Genomic DNA, 25,284 nt, shown 5'->3' on the forward strand with positions numbered 1-25,284 from the left:
GTTTAAAGGCAGTTTTCCGTGAAAACTTTTGTACTTCAGTTATTTCTGTTCATCTACATTGATTATTGGTTAAACAACAAAATATAGACATATTAAAAACCAGTTTATTGTCAAAATGATTTGTCCAATTTGTTTCAAACAAAATTTCAAGCATATCTATCATTAAACTTTGCCCCAATCAATTTGTTTCAAACATGCTCATAGCATTTCTTAATATCAAGAAATAACTTTCCATATATCCTAAAGCACTGCCAAAGGTATATATTTTTAAGCAGTTATTTCACTTTGTACTCATATCAAGATAGTGTATCAATTAATATTTTTTCCAACTTTTTAGGTTACTCTGTCGCCATTGGGGAATTCAACGGCGATCCGGCATCAACAGAGTATGTGGTCGGCGCCCCCAGAGCCAACGATCTTGTGGGCAAAATCTCTGTATTTGGCGTGAATGCGACCAATCAGTTGGACATCAAGAGAGACATTGTCGGTGAGCAGATGGGTGCTTATTTTGGACATTCGGTAGCAGTGGATGATCTAAATAATGATGGGTAAGAAGGGTTGGGCTATTCCATTTAAAGTACATGCTTCCCTGTGGAAGGTTTAGCTAAATTCTTCTACAGAGGGAGTGTGAGTTTCAAATAGAATATACAACTAGGGTAACTTCTATTTGAAATACTCACTTCAATCGTAGAAGATACAGATTATGCCATACACAGGGGGAGTATGGGTTTAAAAATAATTAACCGTAGCCAATTCCATTTGAAAAACATACCCCCTCTTTGGAGGACTGTAGCTAATTCTTCAATGTGTGTAGGTTTTACATAGAAAAGTCCATTTGCAATTCTGATTTGTGACGTTTTTCTTCCAGGGAGAGGGAGGGGGTGCACTCAAGAAATACATTATACACATGTGTGACCAACAAACCAAATAATTGAAATGGACAGGGTTTTGTTTTGTGACCAGTCAAAAGTATAATTGATTAAGGTTTTGTTCTAGTTTTTATATAAATATATAAATCAACTTTAGTTTAAAAAAGAAAAAAATTTTGCAGAAAATTGAAAGATTTTGTGATATGGATGTCTGAGTTAAACATTTTGATATAATGTAGCATATGAAAAAAAAGTAAAATGAACTTGTGTGTATATCGCGTACTTGGAGCACACAAACGCTAACTGCATAATTAGCTGCCTGTTGCATAATGGCTAAGGTTAAACAAAAACATTTAAACTTTTTGTGCTCCAGGCAGTTAATGCATTTCAGTTAACGTGTATGTGCTCCAAACAGTGGATATGCAACAAGGAAACATGCTTTACAGGATGCAATATGTACCAACCATTATGTCATAGATCCGGTATAAATGATGCCACATGTCCTCCTCTTCATCATCATCATCACCATCCTCATCATATTATCATCAAAGTCATTCTTAAAATATGGCTTGTATTTGTATTAGCTTATAAGCTATAAATAATCGCTACTACACATGAGATCGCTATGAGTATTATGAGATAGAGGAAGCTACTCTATTTTTGTGACAATATTTTTGTGTCAAGATAACTACACTTTTTATCCCAGTGAATGGAAATGTGGGTCGCAATTTAGGCCATTTGGTATATCAATGACCCCTTTTTCAAGGCCAGTTTTGGTATGCATGGGTCTTTTTTTTCTTGAATGTGGACTTTTTGGTATAGCTATGGGTCTAAATATCTTGGAAAATTGGAATATTAACAAAAATATCCCATTTTGCCTCACTGTATGTAGCCAAAATTTTTAAAACTCTGACAATTTTAGTAAAATTTGGTCAAAAATGTGGACTTTTGGTATAGCGATGGGTCTAAATTTCTTAGAAAATTGGTATATGGATGGGCCCACTTTCTCAAAACAAACTTGAGTTACCCCTCCCACAGCTTTTTCCTAACATTTATTAAAAGCAATCTTCTGATGGGTTCAATCCCTTGGCCATTGTAGAACTATCATTCCTAAAATTAAATTTCACCAACCGAAGCTGATCCTAATCTCTAAAACTGAAGTGGAATTGAAATGTTTAATGTTTGGCTGTACACAGTCCATGCAACAGTTTATTTATGGTACTCATCTGTTACTTGGCCCAGTAGCCTAGATAACAACAAGATGATGAGCTTGTAAACACTGGTATAATGTTGCACATGTCCCAATGGAGAAAGATGTAGGCCTAACATTTCATTAGATAAAGCCATATATCTTCAGTAGTCTTTGATGTTTTCGTGTAGTGGGGTCCTTTTTCTCCTCATCAGGACCGGTAATAGGGTCGGAAAATATAGGGCGGTTATCAAGATTTGGGGTGGCCAAAAGGTATGTTAAATGTTCTGAGGTTATCAGGGGGAGTTGTCAATAGTGAAGAGGTGGGTCTATGGATGTAGCAATCTGAAGCTCTCTGGTTTAGCAAAGAGAACTTCTCCTCCACTACATTCCTCTATTACAATTTTCGAATGAAATATTCAACTTTTTCTTTACTTTTAGGTTTGATGATATTGTAGTCGGGGCACCATTTTACACAGACAGAAGCACCACGGTGGAAACTTGGGAAGCCGGCCGGGTATATGTGTACTACCAAGATTCAGATGTTCCGGTAGGTCAACTCCTCTATCTCCTCATGTCCTCTACCCAGGGGATACCTTTGTTAAACAAGTTATTTGACACACAGATGTTGACTGCAGACGACAATTTTCTTTTTTTTTCAATCGTACATTTTCATAATCATATTTGGAATCAGCATGAAAAATGCAACAAAATGAGTACAAACAAGGCTAGTATTGGTTCATTGGTTTTTAAGATAGCCCTTGATATTTTGCGAAAATATCTCAGAAACTTGGACTTTATATGAATAATGACTATGGCTAACAAGCAAAGTATTAATATTCATTGATGAAATTTATGACCAATTCTCACATTAAACATGTTCACTTACATGAGCTTTGGGCTTGCGGCCGTTAAGCCTTTTTCAAACTGTTATTGATCTTGATGAGAGTCACATGACGAGTTGTTGTCAACAACGTCATGTTACAAGATGTTACGTATTCCAGGTTATTTAATACAGTTGCTGGTAGAGATTAACATGGAATGTTGCATTTGACGTCATCCTTTAGGGGCGTGGCAAGTTTATGCACTCAAAGGATATTGCGAGTATCACTAGGATCCACATGTTCATCTATCAGGGCACAGTTCTTTAACCCCAATACATTTATACATTCATTGAATGACCTTTGAAAATTTGAGTACAAAACTCATACTCTGCAAATTGAGGTCAAATTTTGCACTATGATTGTTTAATTGAGGTTATTGAACTATGCCATTGGGATGAGGAAATTGTGGTCCATAGTGATTTCTTCAATGATTTCATTTGAATCCACAGGGTAAATTTACGGACCCAGAGATTATGACGGGTGAAGTTAACAGAGCGCGACTAGGATTTGCTGTTTCTTCAATAGGCGACATCAACCAAGATGGATATAATGGTAAGTGTACACTTTCATTTTGAGCCCAAAATTAGATATTCCAGTTGAAATCCATACATTTGACCTTAATCTCTCACACAGGGAATGTAGATTTCAAATGGAGTCGCCTCACCCATTCAGGTAACCCCATTGAAAAAACACGTTGTTATGATCATAATTGAATGTATATGATAAGCCAATAATTTCATACAAACATGACAACTTGTTGTGACAAATAAGAGATAAGTTTCAGTTTGAGCTACTGTGTCAACTTAATAAGTGCCCACTCTAATAAGCACCCAGCAAAGTTTTCAGACTTAGAGACTGCATAAGCACCCCATTTAACTGGCCTGAGAAATTAGGAAATATTAACCATATCATGCATGAAGAGAGGCAAATTGTCAACATCCGCCTGATACTAGTCTGATCAATTTATAATCACCAGGGTGTAAAAACCAATTATAAATGCAAAACTTTTAAAAGCAGAGGTTTCAACTGATGTAACTCTTATTAATACTAGGATATTTTTAACTTGGAACGAATAAAAAATACAATGGTATATTAATTATGTTTGGTTGACAACTGATTTCTTGCACCATAATTGAACAAGTTTGCTTGCCTCGGGGTAGATCATCATTAGTGCTATTCCTAGCAACTCCTTAGCATTTGGCCCCGTGGGCCCTACCGTCTTCTAAGAACTTATTTGATTGGTTACAAGGAGAGCTAAATCATGTATTGAGCCAATCAGAGATATGGTATGAATAGTCAGTAGGGATGAAGGGGATTGAGCTTAAAATTGCTTAGAGATCTAAAAGCTCTACTCTTATTGGTTACTCGGATGATTATATCATGTAATTAACAAATCAGGGGCACTGTAAGGCAGTGAGCTTAAAATTACCAAGAGATCTAAAAGCTCTATTTTGATTGGTTACTGAGCATGCAGAGATGATTATATCATGTAATTAGCCAATCAGTGGCACTGTAAGACAGTAGTGCCCATGGGGTTAATTATGATTTCATGTATGTTTGTACATCATGATCAATCTTCTCCTTGTGAGGTAAAAGGTCACATATCAGCTATATAGGCCTACTATGAATCAATATATTTCTGCATAAATAGACAAAAGGTTACATTCCTTGATAATCAAAACACCCACTGCACCTCTTTTGTTTCAAGATAATTTAGCTTATGTTACTATTTTATCTTGTTTAGGCGATGAAATTAAATTTTTGTTTGTGTCTATTCATGGGGTTATCAGAATTCTATGATTTATTCTGTAGTCTGTGGTTAGTGGGTGCAATTATAGGGCATCCAAATCTAAATGGGCTATTCCAGTTGAAATCCACACTACATTTGAATTTCAAATGGAATTAGCACATTCTAGCAATTCCATTTGAATTTCATACACCTTCTGAGAAAGATTCAACATGAATCTTCCAACAGAGGGAGGATAAGTTTCAAATGGAGCTGTCTAAAGTGTTTATTCCATCCGAAATTCATACTCCCCCTGTGGAAGATATTTCCAAAATCTTCCGCAGGGGGAGTGTGAATTTTAGATGGAATAGTCCAATGTGCGGCGGTGTCAATTGGTGTCATCAAAAAATGCAGGATTAAGGGGTAAAAGGGTGATTCCAGGAAGGGATTCACACTTACCACTGAAAGTCCGGAAACGGTTGTCAAATTTTAATGTGTACCTTGAAGAATTTACAGTAAGGGAGCAAACCTTAAGTTTGATGATGTCTTATTAATATAGTGCTTTTGTTAGGAGGTTTACTCCCTGCCTCTTGCATAAGTTTAAAATTTTGAAAATTTTGAAATTCCAACCCAATCGATAATCAGAATTTTTGACCCCCTCCCCCCAATGAAAGGACTTTCGTTTATAGGACATCATCAAACTTTTGTTTTTTTTCCTATAGATAGCAAAAAATTTCAGATGCAAAAACCAACTAAATTTGAGATAATTATAGGCAAATATATAACTTGTCAAATATAAAGGAAATATTAAGAAAATATGTACTACATTAGATCATATTTCAAAAATTTGCCTTGGAATTTTTCAAGTAGCAAGCCTTGTTGCCTAGATTATAAAGGCAAGTCGTCAATCACTCGCCAGCATGATGCTAGGCGAGTGGTCGAAGCACTCTTTAGGAGAATGCAGGGCTTGAAAAAATGTTAATTTCCTGGGAAGCAAGCTAAAATTCCCTCAATTTATAGCATGTTTTTATATACAAAAAAGAAACAATTTCCCTCCAAATACCAGAATTTCTCTCCAAACGCCAACATTTCCTGGGAAGGAGCTTCCCAAATTCCCCACTTTTTCGAGCCATGGGAGATTGTAGTGATCGGATCACTCTCTAGGTCTGAGATCATTCATACCAATATGAAACACTTATGCACTGTTGACACCCTATGTTTCCTTTTCAGGGATTAATGCTAATTTATTACAATAAATCGAATACATTGAAAATGCTGAAAATGTAAATTAGATTCAATTTTGGGTGATTCGCAGCGAGCGATATTTAGTGCCTATGGCTAGTGGAAGATCACTCAATAGAAATTGAGTTTGGGTGAGCAGTGGCGAGTGAGAGCGATCACTCACCTCAAATAGCAAGGCGTGAGTTAGGGTGTCATTTTAAAGCTAGCACTATAGGGCAGATGTTTCCCCTAAGGCCAAAAAAAAAGATGTTTGCTTGCCCTCAACCGATCGAATTCTAATTTTGGAAATCAGAAAAAGTTGTTTTTTTGTATTTACTGTACAAAAGAATACCTACCCTATTTTTGGAAATTCCTGAATAAGGTTTTGGTTTTTTTCAAATTTTTGCATTCTGAAGATGTAAAAAAAAAGTATTTTAGAGCTTGTGTTCAACATTTTAGTTGTTTTGTATTGTTAGTTGATTCATTTTGACACCAAAATTGTCTGATTTTTCATATTTTGAGCCTGAAACAGTATAGAGTTTGCTAGTAATTAAAAAAAAAGAAAAAAAGAGAAATCCCGACCGACCCAATTGTTAAAATTCATTTGAGGGCAAGCAAACAATTTTTTTTCTTGGCCTAACTCAAGAAGTTTGAAAATGGTGTATATCAGCATATGAACTCTTCATATGCACTCTGCATATTATGACAATTTCTAAGGTAAAATTGGGGCAAGGTTGTGAAACGGCCTAAGTTATGAAAATGGCAAGGTTATAAAAAGGCCTATCTTCTGAAGTCCTCCAAATAAAAGGAAGTTAGAATCATATGTTATTTCACTTTCAATCCTGCAATGGGACTATTTTTATCATTTTTTGTTTCCTGCAAATTGGTCATTTTAACTCTCTTGTATGATAATTATAGGAACCTAACCTTGGAAACCCCTGTATTGATAATTGCTTAATAGTCTTTGATTTGAAATACAACAATTATGCTTGACCACTAGTTCTTGTTCAATCCAAACACATAATGCTACCATTGCATAACTGATGAAAGGAATCTGTTTTCAACTGGTACGAAAATCTTCGATTGAGACTGCTGAAGCCAAAACGAAAGCATCCATTAGGGACATACTATTTGACTTCCAGGGAGGTGGGAGGGGGGGAAGATTTTGGAAAAAACAACTTCCCCTTCAGCTGCAAAAATTTAAACAAAATTTGTCCAGAAAAAAATATTTGCACAACCTCAAGTTCCAGCCCCCCCCCCCGCCCCTCGGAAGTCAAATGGTGCATCCCTTAATTGAGAAAAGGCACATCACATACATGTGGGTGTTTGAGGCATTTAGTATCATGCAACAGCAAAGTTTGTATATAAATAAAACATACCAGGAAAGGAACATAAACAGTCAAGCAACCACAACATACATGTTATACTTGGCATGTGACTCATGTCCGTAGCGTATCAGGTAGAGTGTTTTTTCCGGTGATTTTTGAGAAGGACAAATTGGTACCAGTGGTGTCCTGGTATTAGGCCAAATACATGTAGGTATTGGTCAGTAACATGACATGTTCTTATGTTATCAAAATTAACAATATTAATTAGTCAATTAATTGATTTATAAACAATAAGGATATACCAAACATTGATGGTAAATCGAAAGACCAAACCCCGGGACCAAACTAATTTGGTTTGGAACAAAGGGAACAAAAATCATCATTTTGGTTCACATCTGAGTGCAAGTTGATACATCTTTTTTGGATCTGCTTGTGAAGAAAAAAGAGGTCAATGTTAAAAGCATGGTTTGAAAAAATCTGTCATTAGGCCAGGAAAAAAAAGTTCTGTCTCATGTGTCCCGAGCGATCACAAATCCAATGCAGTATGTTGGTTTTTTTAGTGTTCAGGGGCCTTACCCCTTGAAACTCACACCGGTTTTAGCCCATTATGTTTTGCCAATGGCAACTTGTCTTCACTTTTTGAAAATAAAACAAAAATTGGGAAATTTTATTTCTGAATGTTTTCACTATCAGAAATCCAATGCGCGCGGGGGACGTGAGGTAAAACTATTTTTTTTGGCCTTATGCTGTCACTTAAAACATTTAAAATAGTTGCAGTTAAGATTGTGAGTTTTTAGTGTAAATTGAGCTCCTTTTTCCTTCCAATTTTAAGATATATTATTAATAGATAATTTCATCAATGGATAAGTTTCAGCAGGAAATATTTGGCGTTGTGTGTGGGTTGATGCCGTGTAATTGAAACGAGTATATAAAAGCACAATTGGCTATTATTTCAGTTTCCCAGTGCTGCATGTGGTTTAAAATGCCAGGAATGATATATATTAGTACATCTTGTGGCAGTCACAGGTTCTAACTGAGTAAAGATTATGTCACAGGACTCGACATGTCACACAATCTGATCCAATCAGACCAAAAATAATGAAATTGTATAAACTAGCGGGACACCCGCGCTACGCGCGGGTCCCCGCTAGGTGAGTAAATGGGAGCGTTCACTAGGGTGCATCAGATGCCCCTCATGTCAATGGATTCATCTGTCCCTAGTCTTAAAATGTTCCTATTGTCACAAAACTAGCATGTGCCAAGTTTGAATTAATTCGGAGGTCGTCCTGAGGGGCCACCGAGAGCCTAAAGTTACAATGTGTGTTCCTATGTAGTAAAGTTTGTTGACCCCTGTACAATTCCAATTAGAAGCCGATCGAACAATTTAAAGTAGCTGCCATATCAAAACCGTTTGGATTTAGAAGCTCAAATCTTGGGAGCAAAGCGTACTGATAATCATCTTTGAATCTGTGATGAAAATCCATCTCCAAAGAAATGACCGTGTGTGTTTTATTGTCAAAGGCGCCCCCACAGTCCATATTCTTGGGAAAATCTATAATTTCTGTCTTAACCAAGTGCTATAATACTTTATTTCACACTGAAAGTTGTTAATATGTATTATATATTGATCTAAAGTTCAGAAAATCTGCTTTGTAATGACAACCAGGACATCAACATTTGTAAAATTTGAGGTAAAAATTACCACAAAGTGCCTATTTCACTGAAATTTTGTATCGAGGGCGCTTGTGCCAATTCCACACATGCTCATTTTGTTGGTGATTAATTTTTATCACAGATTCGAAGATGCTTATCAGAAAAAAAAAAAAAAAAGATTTGAGCTTCTAAGTCCTAACGGTTTTGATATGGCAGCTACTTCAAATTGTTCGATCGGCTTCTAATTGGAATTGTACAGGGGTCAACGAACTTTACTACATAGGAACACACATTGTAACTTTAGGCTCTCGGTGGCCCCCCAGGACGACCTCCGAATTAATTCAAACTTGGCACATGTTAGTTTTGTGACAACAGGAACATTTTAAGACTAGGGACAGATGAATCCATTGACATGAGGGGCATCTGATGCACCCTAGCGCTCACTAAAACGGGAGGAATTACTGAACAGGTAGAATCATTGAAAAGGTAAATTTCATTTATCTGAGTCTGACCCTCGATCCCGTTCCCGTTATTTTCTAAATCTGTCCTTTCTTACATTTCCCTGTTGGCTTCATTTTTTATTTGCTGCTTAGATTGTGATTTCCCGTTTTCATGTTATTTATTTAGTTCTGTCCTCAGTTTAATAGGTTTTTTATTTAAATCATCTAATTTTATTAGATTTTATTATTCTTTCCTTCTTTAGCCTATTTTATTCCCGCTTTCATTTTCTTACTGTGACTAACTATAACCCACATACTGTAGAGGCCTACCTGTTTGTCCTCATTTTGTTTTCTTTTTTTAATTACAGTAGGCCTACCTCTTCATGTTGTTTGTACTTTTTAACACACATCTTTTCCCCAGTATTTATACGCCTCACGGTCGGTCGTTCACCCGTATTATCATTCATTATGTGACTTTATGCGTCATTTACGCTGCTGCATGGCGTAGTGCTGCGTTACCACAAGAGTATCGCTGCGCTTACGCGAGCGGCTTGGCATTAGATACGCCTGTCGACGCATGGCTGGCTAACTTAACAACTGACTCATTTTTTTTGTTTACCAAGCATAGCAACGGACCACATTTTCACTGATTTTGAGGCCAATTCTTGACCGCTTTTCAACCAAATAAAGTTTAAACACGTCCCCGTATATTCCTCGATCTCCCGTATGAATTTGGCGACATTTGGATCGAAACTGACGGAGCCTATACACGATACATACATAGATACATAGATACATACAACATTCTCCTATTTATAGTAAGATAAGGAGGAAAAAACAATGAAAAACATAAGAAAATGGATTATAAAAAGTTTATAAGCGCTGGAAGCTCCAGGGTTTTGAGGTGCAAAACCATATGGCCCTTTTTAATAACTAAAAAATCATGTGACCTCCCTTTTTGCCTGACCAAAATCACATAACCTCCCCTATGTTTTCTCCCAGCCCCTCTCCGGTTCGTAACTTATTATTACTGTACAAAGGAGTACATTTTTCAAGTTCATGAAAAGTTGAAGATCCATAACTATAACAACATATGTTTGCATACCATACATTGTATAAAATGTAACTAACACTGATAACAAGTCAAGATGTGTTATAAATATGATCATAAAGATACGTTTTGTATTAAATTATGAGGCATCTTTCAGTACCCTATCCCATATGGCGAACCTTTCTCCCCGCCCTTTCTGAAAAGTCGCTTCACATCTTTGCATATGACAGTAATGTGAAATTATCAAGATTGGGTTGGTATGAATTGGCCTATTTTGATCATAAATTGGGTCTATTTTGATCATAAATTGGTTCATATATGGGTGAAAATGGTGTTAAATGTTTTATCACAATGTAAATTTGGGACATGGGTCACAATATTTTACATGAAATAACACAAGATGTGAAACAACTGTAAAGTAGCTTGTTAATATAATAGGCCTAAAAATATTATTCTATTGAAACTTAGCTCAATCCTAACTCTTAATTTGATGTAACTGGGAATAAAAAAGTTACTTTATATATCGCTGGAAGGTTGTGGGTTTGAATCACATGCCAAGACGTTCTCATGTCTTTTTTTGGGTTGTGTACTGGTCGGGATTTGTGTTTATTTGTTGTCTTGTTTAATCATAACACTTCAGGTTGGTTCTTTTAGGTCAGTCGGTGGAGGGCAAGCAAACAATTTTTTTTTTTTTTTTTTGGGCTTACATGTTAGTTGAATTAAAGGATTATGATTGAGCTATATGTTTCATATTCCAAAAAATAAACACCTGTATTCAAAACCAGCACTTGCTTAAATTTTCTGATATTAGGAGTAAGCAAGTAAAATCAGATCTTTCCCAGTAGACTTTTAACTAAAGAAAGTGGGCGGGCTTACAATTTTTCAAATCCTTTGTGCCCATCATCAGTTCACCAACTGAGGGTTCAACCGACAGTGACAAGTCAGGAATATATCAACATAGATAGCATTTCCATGTGTTTATGAAGTCGTTTTAACCTAAAAGAGGGACATTTTCCCCAGCATTTTTCATGTTTTTGTGTGATTCATTCGTAATAATTAGGCTTATAAATCTAATTTATCTATAGTAAAAGGTAATGTGGTAACACTTAAGCTAAGAGAAGTTTGTGTCCTGTCGATCATGAATATTTGGTTTTTAGGAGCAATTTTGGTGTTTTTTGGACACTTTCAAGCAAAAACTAATGCCTAATTTTATTTAGACTCATATATTACTGTAAAATGTTAGGGGTTGTGCAATAATTATGTATACCCCATGGTGGTTAATTAATTCTCAAAATGGTCTGCCAAAAATCACTTGCCCACCCGCTTTGGCTGGTGTGCCAAAAATCTTCCCCTCACCCCTAATTCACCACCCTCGGGTTACACATTATTATTGCACTACCCCTAGCAAGGCTATAATAGCTGGGGACTATAGCTAACTGAAAGCAAGGCTCACTTTTTACAAGGATAAAACTTGTCCCAGAAACCTGAAAGTGCATCAACAATTGTTATTCAATGGAGTGCAAGGGGGCAAGGAATCTTGTTACATCACAGGGGGTAAGGGGATAATGCAAACCATGTTTTCTGTAAGAGACCGTGAACAATATTGGCACTTGGCAATGTACAGTACCCAAGCATGTCAACTGCAAAACAGTAGCTCTATGGGGCAACAAAGACTGACCCTTAGTGACCTCACATTAGTAAGCATGTCTCTAATACAAATAAACCTGTCTTCACTGAACATAATAAGGAAGAGGATTGTAAGGAACATGATTTGTATAGGCCACTGTTAGTGTTCTCACTTCTTGGTTCAAGAACATGATTTGTACTGCATGGGTTGAAAGCCTGTTAACACATTCAATTGTTCTTATTACTGGCATTTTTAGGTCTTAAAGAAAAAAGTTGGTATTGCCAAAAAAAAGCTCTAAAGTCATGGTAGGTGAGGCGGTTTTTATACCAATATATGAACATTCAAATAAAAAACAATGTGATACTATTTTGTCAGATCTTAGGGTAGGTCCAGCGTTCGAAATAGGGCCGGTCAGCCGGCCATTGGCCTGTAACTTTTTGGCCTGGCCGGTAACTTTCCTGACTAGCGGTCGAGTTGCCGGCCAGGCTGGCCGGTAACTTTTTAAAGCTCAAAGTTTTTCATGATTTGTGAATAATGTATCGTCTATCTGTCATTATTTATTAAATCAGTTACGAAGTTTCAACCCGAAACAATTCAGTCCCGGTCTTGCCAGAAACATTTCAACGGTTTAACCACCGCTTCTACCAGCCTAAGTTTTATTATGTGCATTTTGAATTAGTACCAACGTATTTCGTCATAGTAACGAGATGCCCGTTTTAAACAGCCTGAGTTGGACGCTACAGTCTCTGACATCAGAAATATTGATCATAACTTAATTATGTAAGAAGTTAACGATGCATGGAGGGGCGTACCTGAATTACATTTTGACATTTGACAGGGTGTGCCGATGGAACTCTGAATTTATACGGATTTTTAAACCTAAAATAATGGCTGATTCGACCGTTTTTGACCATCTTATTTCTCAAATCTGGACCCATGTTTGATCTTTTTTTTACCTAAAAACAGCTGATTAGACAGTTTTTGACCAAATTTTCTCAAATCAGGACCAATGTTTAGGGATTTTTTTCTCAAATCGGGACCCATGTTTAAAGATTTGTTTCAGTTGCCACTTTAGTTCAGACTCCCAAAACATACAGCTGCATGGGACAAGTTCCCGGGAACTGGGGTAAAACTACCCGTAGTAGACACGTCCCTAAAGTACCTATTCAGAATTATAATTATACAGTTAATTTTAAATATGCATGACAAATAATTCCTTGGTTTAAGACATCACTACGCAGCAAACACAAAACGTTTTCGACATCATTCGCAAAAGGTTAGAATAGGTTACCAGAAAATGTTAAAAATGTGTCGGGTTATATAAAGGGTATAAAACCTTTTCATAACATTCATAAACATTTTGTGATAACTTGTTTGCAAAAAATATTTTCAATAACATTTTGAAACATTTTGAAAATACTGTAGTATGTTTTCATACTAAACGTTTTAAATCGTTTTCATGAACTTTATATAACCCGACATTTAATGTAAAAAACGTTTTTACCAAAACCCAAAATATAACCTGTTTAAAACGTTTTAAAAACGTTTTGTGTTAGTGAATATTGAACTTGTGTAACTTGACGGAAATATGTTGATATGTGTCCCAGCATATAATTTCCGCTTTCAAAGCTCTAAAAGTTTTGGCGGTAACTTTTCACCCGGCCTGTAACTTTTCAGAGTTACCGGGCCGCCTGGCCTGTAACTTTTTGAGGCATATTTCGAACACTGGGTAGGTCGAAAAGGATAATACAAAATCTTCTTTTAGGCCTTATCTGACTTTTTAGCTGCCATTTTGATGAGGTACTATAACCAGTTTATTCAGTCACACAATGTGCGAAGCGTGCTTTGCATAGGTGCTGCGCGCAACTTTGTGTACGCCATCAATCCATGTTATTATGAACAGGGTCTAACCAGTTGTGCAAGAAAAAATAATGGCTTGCATGGGAAAAGATTGCTGATTGTGCAGGGGGAAAAAAGGTTTTGTAAGGATTTGTGCGGAGCTTTGACATCATCAAACCAATTTATTTAAAATACCTTGATTTAATCTTTTTAATAGTATTAATGTTACAGGTACCAAAGAATGTAAGCTTGTTAAAGGTTTACATTAAAACTGAGAACAGTAGGGCCTACAGGTTTACATTACCATGTCATTCCTTTAATTTTTTTGTGAGCAACTGCAAAAGCAGTAAAACTAAAGATTTTGATGAAATTTGGCATGAAGTAAATGTGACACGGTCAAGGGAAATTAGTCGGATGTTGCTAATATTGATTTTGAGATATTGGCAAAGAAAGTGTTAAAATTCTTTTGTTTTATATTGTTTTCAGCGATTGATAAATTGACATAACTTCGCAAAGAAAAGCTGTATCAACATGGGGTTTTCAGTTTCTGAAAGCTCTAAATGTCCACTTTAGAAACATATGTAAAACTTATTTTCGACCAGGGTCGACATGTGACTCATTCCCCTTGATCATGTCACAAATATTTGAATGGACTTACATGTTAAAGGCAATGGTCTGTTAAGAAAAAATCAATGGAAAAACTTGGTTTTTAGGCGTCACACCTAACTGCTTTTGTGGGAGGAGGCGCTTGGAAGAGGAACAGGAGATGAAGAGGAAAGATGTTGTGGTCCTTTCTGCCCACAGGTTTGAATCACTGACCCCTCTGGTGGTTTGGATCACCCTGATCGTGATTGCATTCCACGAGTGGAGAGCTGTCCGGCCAACCTTTTCGTGCCCCGATTCTTGGGATGCTAGGGGCTTCGTGCTGTAGTATATATTTTTTGGTACTGTAGTGTTTTGTAGCACTCAGGGCAGGTAGGGTTAATACTACCTGACAATGTGTCTTCCAGTTCCCAATAATTTCCACTTGATAGAAAAAAGTGTCTCTCATTAATTCTTGTCAATTATTGTATGGATTGTGAGAAAGTTGTTGTTGGTTGCTATGTTTAGAGTCATAATCCAGGGGTTACAAGTTCTATTATAGAAAGGTCATGACCTCTTGCCAGGTACCATTTATCACTGCTACTTTGCAAGATTCAATTTCACAGGAATACAAAGATTGAAAAATGTCTTTACTACAGGAGATATATCCTTAGCAAGCACCCTGTGGTGTGTGTTTTGTTTCATGAATGCAGGTAGACTTTATAGCTGTGTTCACATTGTTGGACATACGCCCGGCGGAACTTGGTCTGTGCAAGTTGCTAGGAGTATTAAAAACGGTAGGCGCTACTAGGAGTAGTGGCAGTGTGAACGATGGTCTGCGCAAGTTCCGTCAGGTGTATGTCCAACGATTTACTCCTGAAATAGTCAGGAGTAGCGAGCTTGGTGTAATCTCCACATGTTGCAATGTCCCCGTTGCTACGCCTGCCACCCGTGTAAGTTTGACCTTTTGGTTGGTCAGAACTGAGAAGTTACATTTTGCGTGGTTGAAAAAGGTCACAGAAACACCGGTGTGGTAACCAATTAAATTAAGTGTATGACGACCAAAAGTGAAGGTTTGGTGGAACTGGTCGGCATAGTGCTAGGAGTAGGCTACGTGTGGACATGCATATATCAATGTTGGGGTGAGTTTACGCCAGGTGTAACTCAAAATGTGAGCACCACTTATATGAGGTACATATCTGGAGGACTATACTTTACTTAGTATGTCCAGCCCCCTTTTGTACCATTCTGCCAAAGTCTTAAGATAAAAACATATTAAGTGCTTGTAGAAAGTAGTCTACTGCCTAGGGCCAATGGGCAATGATAAAAGGGGTGAAGTTCAGTGTCAAAAATTCATATAGGGCTCCCTGTATGGAGAGAATTGTGTGTATCCATGTGAATTTTGCCATGTCAAGATGCTCACATTCAAATATGGATTCATTTTCAGCCCTGGGGCCGTATTGATGGTCATGCATTGACAAAGGAGAAAGTGTTGTCTGCATTAAAAGATTCCTGTTGTTGTTATTATTATTAAATGGGGTTCTTTTGTATAGGTGGAATGCATAAAGACATTGCCTAAATATCTATTCCAGGTAGGGTCAATGGCAGGCCTGTACGCAGGGGGTTGCAAGGTCAATTGTCGCTATATTTTCAATCAAAAGTGGGAGAAAAATTGACAAAAAGTCCACTTTTTTGTGATAAGGTGTTCAAAAGTAAAAAAAAAGGCAATTTTGGGGGGCTTTAGGCCCATTTTTTTCAAAAAATCTATGCCGCACACAGTATAAAAACTAGCCCGTTAAGCAAACCATGGAGGCCTTCAAATAGTACTATTGTTGGAATACCTTGGATCAGGGCCGTAGCAAGCGGGGCGGCCGGGGATGCCATGGCCGCCCCACTTTTTGCGAAATTTGTTTTTCTTTGTGATCTTTATTTCAATATGGGCATAGATTTTTAATTTGGCCGCCCCATGATGGCCGCCCCACATTTTTCGACCTTGCTACGGCCCTGCCTTGGATCATACAGGTATCAGAGTCCCCAGTCAGCATCCCAGCACATAGCCTGTGCTAACATCAGCATTCCACAAAAAGTTGTTAAATATTTAAAATGCTCATGTGTTTATTGTGTTTATACCAGAACCAAGCTTACATTGAGCTGTAAATCAGAGACTATCAAAGGTATAGAGGGGTCAGAGGTCACATATTGTTTATCACCTGTGTGGTGACACCCAAAGGGGGGGCACACAGTTCACCAAATAGGAGGTCTTGACTACTTTTATTTATCCTTTTGTGGTGTATGATTAGACAGCTCGCATAAGGAGGCCCATTTATCAAGTTTACCACAATTCCACAAATAATGACTCTGATTCTGTGACGCCTTAGGGGGCGGAATGTTTTGGGAGTTTAGTTGTAGAATTTACACTACTTTGACACATTGATACGACCAAAAGTGAAGGTTTGGTGGAACTGGTCGGCATAGTGCTAGGAGTAGGCTACGTGTGGACATGCATATATCAATGTTGGGGTGAGTTTACGCCAGGTGTAACTCAAAATGTGAGCACCACTTATATGAGGTACATATCTGGAGGACTATACTTTACTTAGTATGTCCAGCCCCCTTTTGTACCATTCTGCCAAAGTCTTAAGATAAAAACATATTAAGTGCTTGTAGAAAGTAGTCTACTGCCTAGGGCCAATGGGCAATGATAAAAGGGGTGAAGTTCAGTGTCAAAAATTCATATAGGGCTCCCTGTATGGAGAGAATTGTGTGTATCCATGTGAATTTTGCCATGTCAAGATGCTCACATTCAAATATGGATTCATTTTCAGCCCTGGGGCCGTATTGATGGTCATGCATTGACAAAGGAGAAAGTGTTGTCTGCATTAAAAGATTCCTGTTGTTGTTATTATTATTAAATGGGGTTCTTTTGTATAGGTGGAATGCATAAAGACATTGCCTAAATATCTATTCCAGGTAGGGTCAATGGCAGGCCTGTACGCAGGGGGTTGCAAGGTCAATTGTCGCTATATTTTCAATCAAAAGTGGAGAAAAATTGACAAAAGTCCACTTTTTGTGATAAGGTGTTCAAAAGTAAAAAAAGGCAATTTTGGGGGGCTTTAGGCCCATTTTTTTCAAAAAATCTATGCCGCACACAGTATAAAACTAGCCCCGTTCGCAAACCATGGAGGCCTTCGAAATAGTACTATTGTTGGAATACCTTGGATCAGGGTCGTAGCAAGCGGGCGGCCGGGATGCCATGGCCGCCCACTTTTTTATGTAAATTTGTTTTTCTTTGTGATCTTTATTTCAATATGGGCATAGATTTTAATTTGGCCGCCCCCATGATGGCCGCCCACATTTTCCCGACCTTGCTACGGCCCTGCCTTGGATCATACAGGTATCAGAGTCCCCAGTCAGCATCCCAGCACATAGCCTGTGCTAACATCAGCATTCCACAAAAAGTTGTTAAATATTTAAAATGCTCATGTGTTTATACCAGAACCAAGCTTACATTGAGCTGTAAATCAGAGACTATCAAAGGTATAGAGGGGTCAGAGGTCACATATTGTTTATCACCTGTGTGGTGACACCCAAAGGGGGGCACACAGTTCACCAAATAGGAGGTCTTGACTACTTTTATTTATCCTTTTGTGGTGTATGATTAGACAGCTCGCATAAGGAGGCCCATTTATCAAGTTTACCACAATTCCACAAATAATGACTCTGATTCTGTGACGCCTTAGGGGGCGGAATGTTTTGGGAGTTTAGTTGTAGAATTTACACTACTTTGACACATTGATACTTGAAATGTGTTTCTGCAAATTTAATCGGGAATCCAGTTTCTTTGTATAGGGCTAATGTATTTCCTGTCCAATGTTCATTTTCGTAATAGCCAGGCTATTTTTTATGGGGGAGGGATATATTGAGGGGTAGGACAGTCCAGAGGAGTCTGTGCCACACAGACTGTCCTCTCTATATACCCACTCTGCAGCTGAAACGCATGTTCCGATCAACTTCAAACTTGAAATGGTGATAGTATATGGTGGCCTGCTGTCCTGTATATTTTTGTGTCATGTTATTTGCATATTTATATGTACTTACAATTTACAAACCTTTGTTATTTACACACCTTTGTATGGGGCCACCATAATTACAAACTGCATAATTCTAGTTACTGTTTTTGCCACCCATCAGTATACCAAATTTTTCACAAATTTGCCCTAATTGGGTGCTTTAGAGGTACTTTTGCCCAAATGGGTGCATTGATCTCCCCTGAAAACGCACCCATCAACATACCAAAATTGCTGAAAAGGTACCACAAAACCATGGCACATTCCTGTATACCTCTAACTGGGGAGATGCCCCCTGACAGTTTTTTTGTTCCAAAAGACCCACATTTTGGTTTAAAAAGCAGACACCTTTCACAAAAACTGACTTCACACTGGCATTTCCCGAATTTTGAGAAGAAAATTGATATTTAATTTACCAATATACTAGTATGTTGTGTAAGGCTAGTATAACAACATAAATGGGCCATTACACATGAACAAAACATTGGGGTAATCTAATACTAATAGAAATCAGTGAATGTAAAACAACTTGGAAGCAATTTAGTTAATGGTATACGGTATGTGAGATTGTGATTTGTGAATGTCCCTTCCTGGTGTTACTAAGCCTCTTGAGTATGTGTGTAAACTCATCTGATGCAATGTAAGGCACAATTACACTCATAGTGTGTTTTTGAAAAAGAATATGAACTTCAATCAGGCCCGTAGCCAGAATTTTTTCACTGAGGTGCGGATTTTCCAAATGCAGACCTTTTCAAGAGAAATCTTCATTCTGGTCAAAAGTAGGCCTTTATCCCTCTGCAGCTGATTTTTGAATCTTTTTTTTTTTTAAATAAATTTCACAGGAAGTTCAAATCTTCAAAGAAGATCTTTTGTAGATGGGAGTATGTCGCCCCATCGCACCCCACCCCCCATGGCACCCCACCCCATTGCACCCCACCCCATCGCACCCCACCCCATTGTACCCACCCCATTGCACCCAACCCCATTGCCCCCACCCCATTGCACCCCACCCCCATTGCACCGACCCCCATTGCACCCCACCCCCATTGCACCCCTAAGGGCTAATGCAATACAGGACCTAGTGCCACATTGGCTGCATTTATTCACTTTGTGGTGTATGGTTAGCTTTTATAATATTTCTTTATGAAAATTTGGAAATTATCATCACATGTAGCTCTGATTAAGAGTGGTATATATTAAATTGTGATTAATTAACTGACATGTAGTTAATATTCAAACCATTTTAATGGTATGATGTATCCTTACGTAGTTTGTATTCAAGAAATTCCCCCCAATTTGCAAAAGTATACAAAAAGTCCAAAAATGTAAGAATTTGCGGGCCTAGCTTTTTAAAGCTTTTTTGGTCAAAAAAGGTCTAAATTTGGGGAAGAAAGTCCACTTTTCACATAATCGTCCAAAAAAAGTCCACTTTTTCAAAACCAGCACTCTCCCACAAAAAAATCCTGGCTACGGACCTACCTGCTGGACATTCATCAGATGTGATATGAAAATTCAACAATGATGTGATATCATAAAAAAAAAGTCAAAAAACATAGTTTTTTGACAGGTTTGGATGGTTAAGGCACAGATATTCCAATATCTGTGGTTAAGGTATAATTACCAACAAACAACACAGATAAAAGTACACTGAATAATACAGAGCTCATGAATTGCATTTGTAATCAAAATGCATTATTTTTCTTATTTATTTATTTCCCTTTTTTGCACTGATTAAAAGCACAAGCCTCATGAGAAATCAAGATGTAAAGGCGCTTGAAAATGATCAATGAAAATGGTATGTTAAAAAGATAGTGCTTTGCTGATGTCCCTTGTGGATCTCGGGCAAGAATTGCATTGACACTTTTAAAACAATTATCTTGATGGATGCATTTATGAATGATGTTGATGAAACAAAGTCGCCATGGTAACCCTAGTGATATATTTCAGGAAAGGGAGTACCGGTAACATACTAACATTATCTACATGTGACAGAATGTAAAAGGGCATAAATTCAACTACTGTATATAGTAGAACTCTTATGGCAGCAAAGTGTTGGTTATAGTCACTGTCAGGTCCGTGACTAGGGGCAAGGGGTATCCCCAAAAGACCCATTTGGGAACATAGCGAGAGAAAAAAAATAAGTTTAATTTTGTTATGCCTTTTCAGTCAAAAAAGGTCCATATTTTGAACTTTTTTTACAAAAAGGTCCACTTTTTCAATATCCCCAATTCCAAAAAGTCCTGTTTACAGGCTTGGTCACTGTGTTGTAGATAGGCCTATGTAGCAAGGAAGAATGAAAAAAAGAAGGAAGGAAATAGTGAAAGAAGGAAGGAAGGAAAGAAAGAAGGAAGGAAGGAAAAAGAAGGAAGGAAAGGAAGAAGAAGGAAGGTAAGAAAAAGAAAGGAACACTGCAAGAGAGAAAAGGAAAAAGAGAAAGGAAGGACAAAAAGACAAAGGACAGATAGATAGTGGAAGAAAAGAGGAAAGAATTAGGAATGAAAAAGCAGACAAAATTGAACATGTCATTGGAGGCACATTGTCTTTAGTTGTAATCTGACCATTAATATTGCTAATCCAGAGAGTGGGCATGTATAGGCTAATGCACCAGTCAAGCAATGTCTGTGTACTTTATATGGAGTAATGGTTTACATATGGTACATTTTACCTATCATTACTTTTCCCCCTTCTTACTATTAGCCCAAGGGAAAGAAGTCATGTATGTATCTCAAATGAACCGTGAATTATGAGTCACTGTAACATATATTTATCTTTATGTAACAGGGGTTTAATGATAATGTTGCATGTGATTTGAATGGCAAAGAGCAACGCTAGTTTGTTTTTTTGTGACAAAGTAACATTAAAATGTAGTTATGATCATCTTGTAAGTCGAAAGTCACTGTTTTGTAATAGAGATGAACGCAGAGGCCACATTGGGCTATTCTAATTGAAATCCTTCCCCCCTGTGGAAGACATGACCTTATCTTCCAGAGGGAATTTCAAATAGGATTACCTGAATGGGTGACTCCATTTGAAATCTGCACCCCCTGAGTGGTAGATTCAGGTCATGTCATTCATATAGGCCTAGGGGTGTATGGATTTCAACTGGAACAGTCCATTGTCTGAGTTTAATTACAATGTACTTGGCATCAAATTAAGGTATATGTAGTGCAGTGTAAAAGTTGAGTTTTCAGCTGAGTATGATAGTTGTTCCACATCCGGGGGTCACTCCCATTGTGGCCTGTACACCATCCGCGATAATGAAAACGCGTAAAAGGGTAGTTTTTCGTGGGTAAGCACGATACGCGCGGAACACGTTTAGGGTGTCAAAAACATGAAATATTGGAAAAAAGGGTAGCAAAATTGCAATTGCTAATATATGCGGAAATGAAATTTAGGGTATGAAATTTGATGCAAGGAATAAAATCCCTGTTTAGGGTGTGAACACATCTGTTTAGAGTATTGTTTTAGCCAAGGGTTAAATCCTTGTTTAGGGTGCTTTTCAAAATTTGATTATCGTGGATGGTGTACAGGCCACAATGGGAGTAACCCCCGGGTTCCACATGTATATATGCCTATCTATAAATAGGATAACATACACTATGTAGGCTAGTAGGTTATTTGAATGCTCAAACTATGACTAGAGTAATTGATAAGCCATTCTCACTTTATTATATAGTATATTCTGATTATTAAGGGTGCACAATGTATTGTTGGTCGAAGCAGCCAAAAAAAATCCTATTTAATCTTATTTAAATCAATATATTATTTAAAAATAACACTTCCATGTTTTGCAATAGTTCACCTACAAATTCTATATTTTGAAAACGTGCTTGATTTATTGTTGTTAATGAGTTATAGGCCTATATGTTTTACAAGTGTTGTTGTTTCAGCCCTCTTTACAGCCTAGCATAAATCAAGAACCACAGGACCTAGAAAACTATATCTGTGATATTTGAATTCTTCTACACACTCGCTATGAAATGATCAATGCAATTTTTGCCAAAGATCACTACCATTTGCAAAATGCTGTGAACTACCAAACAGCAACAGTTTAAAATAGTTGCTAACCTTAATATTGATCCTTATTGGGTTTGCAATGATCCTTAACCCTAACAGAACTAGGACTCACTAAAGCTCACTATTAAAAGTCATATATACCCAGGGAATTGTTGGCCGGGCCAACGTCACCTGTGTAGCTACACGCTGGGGATCTTCTGTGTGGCATGCGAGGGGTCCGAGGTTCAATCCCGGGTGCCAAGTGACTTTCTTCTTCATCTTCTCTCCTTTTTCGCTCCTTCTTTCCCTAACAAAAAAAAAAAACCACGGGTAGGGTTAGGGTTAGTGACCATGCATATTTTCCCTATATGCCTTCTTAACCCTAACAGAACTAGGACTCACTAAAGCTCACTATTAAAACCACTCTGCGTGCATGCATTCCACTGGACTTGATGACGCAATCAGACCAAGTCATATATACCCAGGGAATCGTTGGCGGACCAACGTCACCTGTGTAGCTTCTACGCTGGGGATCTTCTGCGTGGCATGCGAGGGGTCCGAGGTTCAATCCAAAAGCCAAGTGACTTTCTTCTTCATCTTCTCTCCTTTCTCGTTCCTTCTTTGCCTTCCGATAGCCAAAAAACCACGGGTAGGGTTAGGGTTAATCTTAACCTAACCATAAGTTAACCTAACTTTAACCATAACCATAAATACTATCAAAGGTGTGAAACAATGAATGGCTAAATTGTAAGTAGTGCTCCAAAACCACATGTCCTTAACTCATCCCTCTAGTTCAAAGAAAATTAAGAATGACATGACTGCATATTGAAAGTATTACCCATGATCACGGTGTACCAAGAAACCTTGCGGTTTCAAGCCATCAAAAGGTGTATTTATACTGAGTACACCAAGTGGGTGTGACCAGAGACTTGTTGGTGTGACACATTCAAACCAAACATTACCTTGTTACAACAAACACAGCCCACAAGGTGAGGGGGAAAGTATTTAACCTATCCCCCTGCCAACAAATCATCATTCAGCTGTCAGTCATTAGGGTGATTGACCCCTCGCATTTCAAATGAACTTATGATAGGTGGCTTGTTACTTGTTTCAGTCATGCAGTATATTAATAGCAGTATAGTGTTATTGTCCTCAGAGGGTCTTAGGCTACATGCACAGAGAGAAAAATAACTCATCACACAGCCAATTTATGATACCACCCAATTAACATTTATTTTTTGCGGAATTAGCTGAAACGGTCAGAGCACCACACTGATGCACGAACAAGTAGGACTATCTACAGAGATTACCCATTGATAGGGAACAAAAAGGTGATAGGGAACAAAAAGGTGGGAACGGATTCTGGACATATTATTTGATGATTTTGATGGTGGATCCCACTTGGGGCAACACACCTCCAAATATTTTCCGGACACGACCATTGAAACTACCACAAAAGACACGGTCCAGACCCTGATCCCCCTGAAAAACATGCCATACCCGGCTGAGCACACGGCTGCAAGATGTCTTGCCAGCCCACCCCCACATCCGGAACGGGGACTGCGCACAGCCCTGGCCAGCTATCCCCAAACACCACAGGTCTGGGGCACGACCCACCAAACCCTCCCCCAGCTACAAAACTGGGTGGGTTGGGCGGGATTTTCAAACGAACCTGACCGCTCCAGCTGAAAAAGTGAATGAGATGGAAAGGGAAAAAACCGCTGAAGTACCAGGCGCTCACTAACAAGAGATCTGATTGGACCGAGCCTGGCAAGGTCGTAAGGCAACCAATCAAGAAGGGGAATAGCCCCAAGCAGTTACTACCTCACAAGGGTGGCGTTACTGATATGGCTTGAGCTGGGGCAATTAATACAACCTGCCTTACTCCCCGAACATCGAGAAAAACCCAGCCAAAACAAAACCAACAGGGAGACCCCATGGTGACAAAAACACTTTTGAATAGACAAGCTATTAAAAACCGCACTTGTCCTCAGAGGGTCTTAGGCTACATGCACAGAGAGAAAAATAACTCATCACACAGCCAATTTATGATACCACCCAATTAACATTTATTTTCTGCGGAATTAGCTGAAACGGTCAGAGCACCACACTGATGCACGAACAAGTAGGACTATCTACAGAGATTACCCATTGATAGGGAACAAAAAAGGTGGGAACGGATTCTGGACATATTATTTGATGATTTTGATGGTGGATCCCACTTGGGCAACACACCTCCAAATATTTTCCGGACACGACCATTGAAACTACCAAAAAGACACGGTCCAGACCCTGATCCCCTGAAAAACATGCCACCCAAGGGTTCCATACTGAACCCTTGCCAACTTCCCCCCTTTTTTTTTTTTTTTTTTTTTTTTTTTTTTTTTTTTTGTAAAATTCATGTGGGGCGGGTTGGTGGGCATTTGAATTGCCTATTGAGTGAACACAGTCACCCAAACAACATCCATTTGGAATGATTTTTGTAACCAAGCTGTCTGGCTTTTAAATTGCCGTCAACACAATAAACATGCTTGACCATGCCAATAACGCAAGCATGTTTTAGCTGACCTTTTGTGAAAAGTTACTTCCAAAACACATTTTCTTTTTCCAACCTCGCTTTGATTTCCACTGAATAATAACATAATAAGCGAACCATTTTTTCGCGCTCAACTATTAATGTTGAAGTGAACTATGTCACCGCAACAACAGAAACCCATTTTTTGGTTGGTCTTTTTTTTTAAAAAGCTACCTGCTTTTAATTACCATCTTCACCGGCAATAGCGAACTCTGAACGGAAACCATTTTTGGAATC

General features: G+C 38.1%; 1 protein-coding gene across 1 annotated transcript in view; it reads left to right on the plus strand.

Moving 5' to 3' along the window:
• Positions 1 to 25,284, plus strand: part of LOC140150029 (integrin alpha-8-like) — a 99,892-nt gene that overhangs the window by 50,897 nt on the left and 23,711 nt on the right. The window contains exons 8-10 of the mRNA XM_072172034.1: positions 338 to 548; positions 2,500 to 2,608; positions 3,392 to 3,494. Coding sequence (XP_072028135.1) covers positions 338 to 548; positions 2,500 to 2,608; positions 3,392 to 3,494 — 423 coding nt within the window. The remainder of the gene's footprint in view (positions 1 to 337; positions 549 to 2,499; positions 2,609 to 3,391; positions 3,495 to 25,284) is intronic.

The sequence above is a fragment of the Amphiura filiformis genome, chromosome 4 (assembly GCF_039555335.1).
Source record: "Amphiura filiformis chromosome 4, Afil_fr2py, whole genome shotgun sequence".
Classification (NCBI taxonomy): Eukaryota; Metazoa; Echinodermata; class Ophiuroidea; order Amphilepidida; family Amphiuridae; genus Amphiura; species Amphiura filiformis.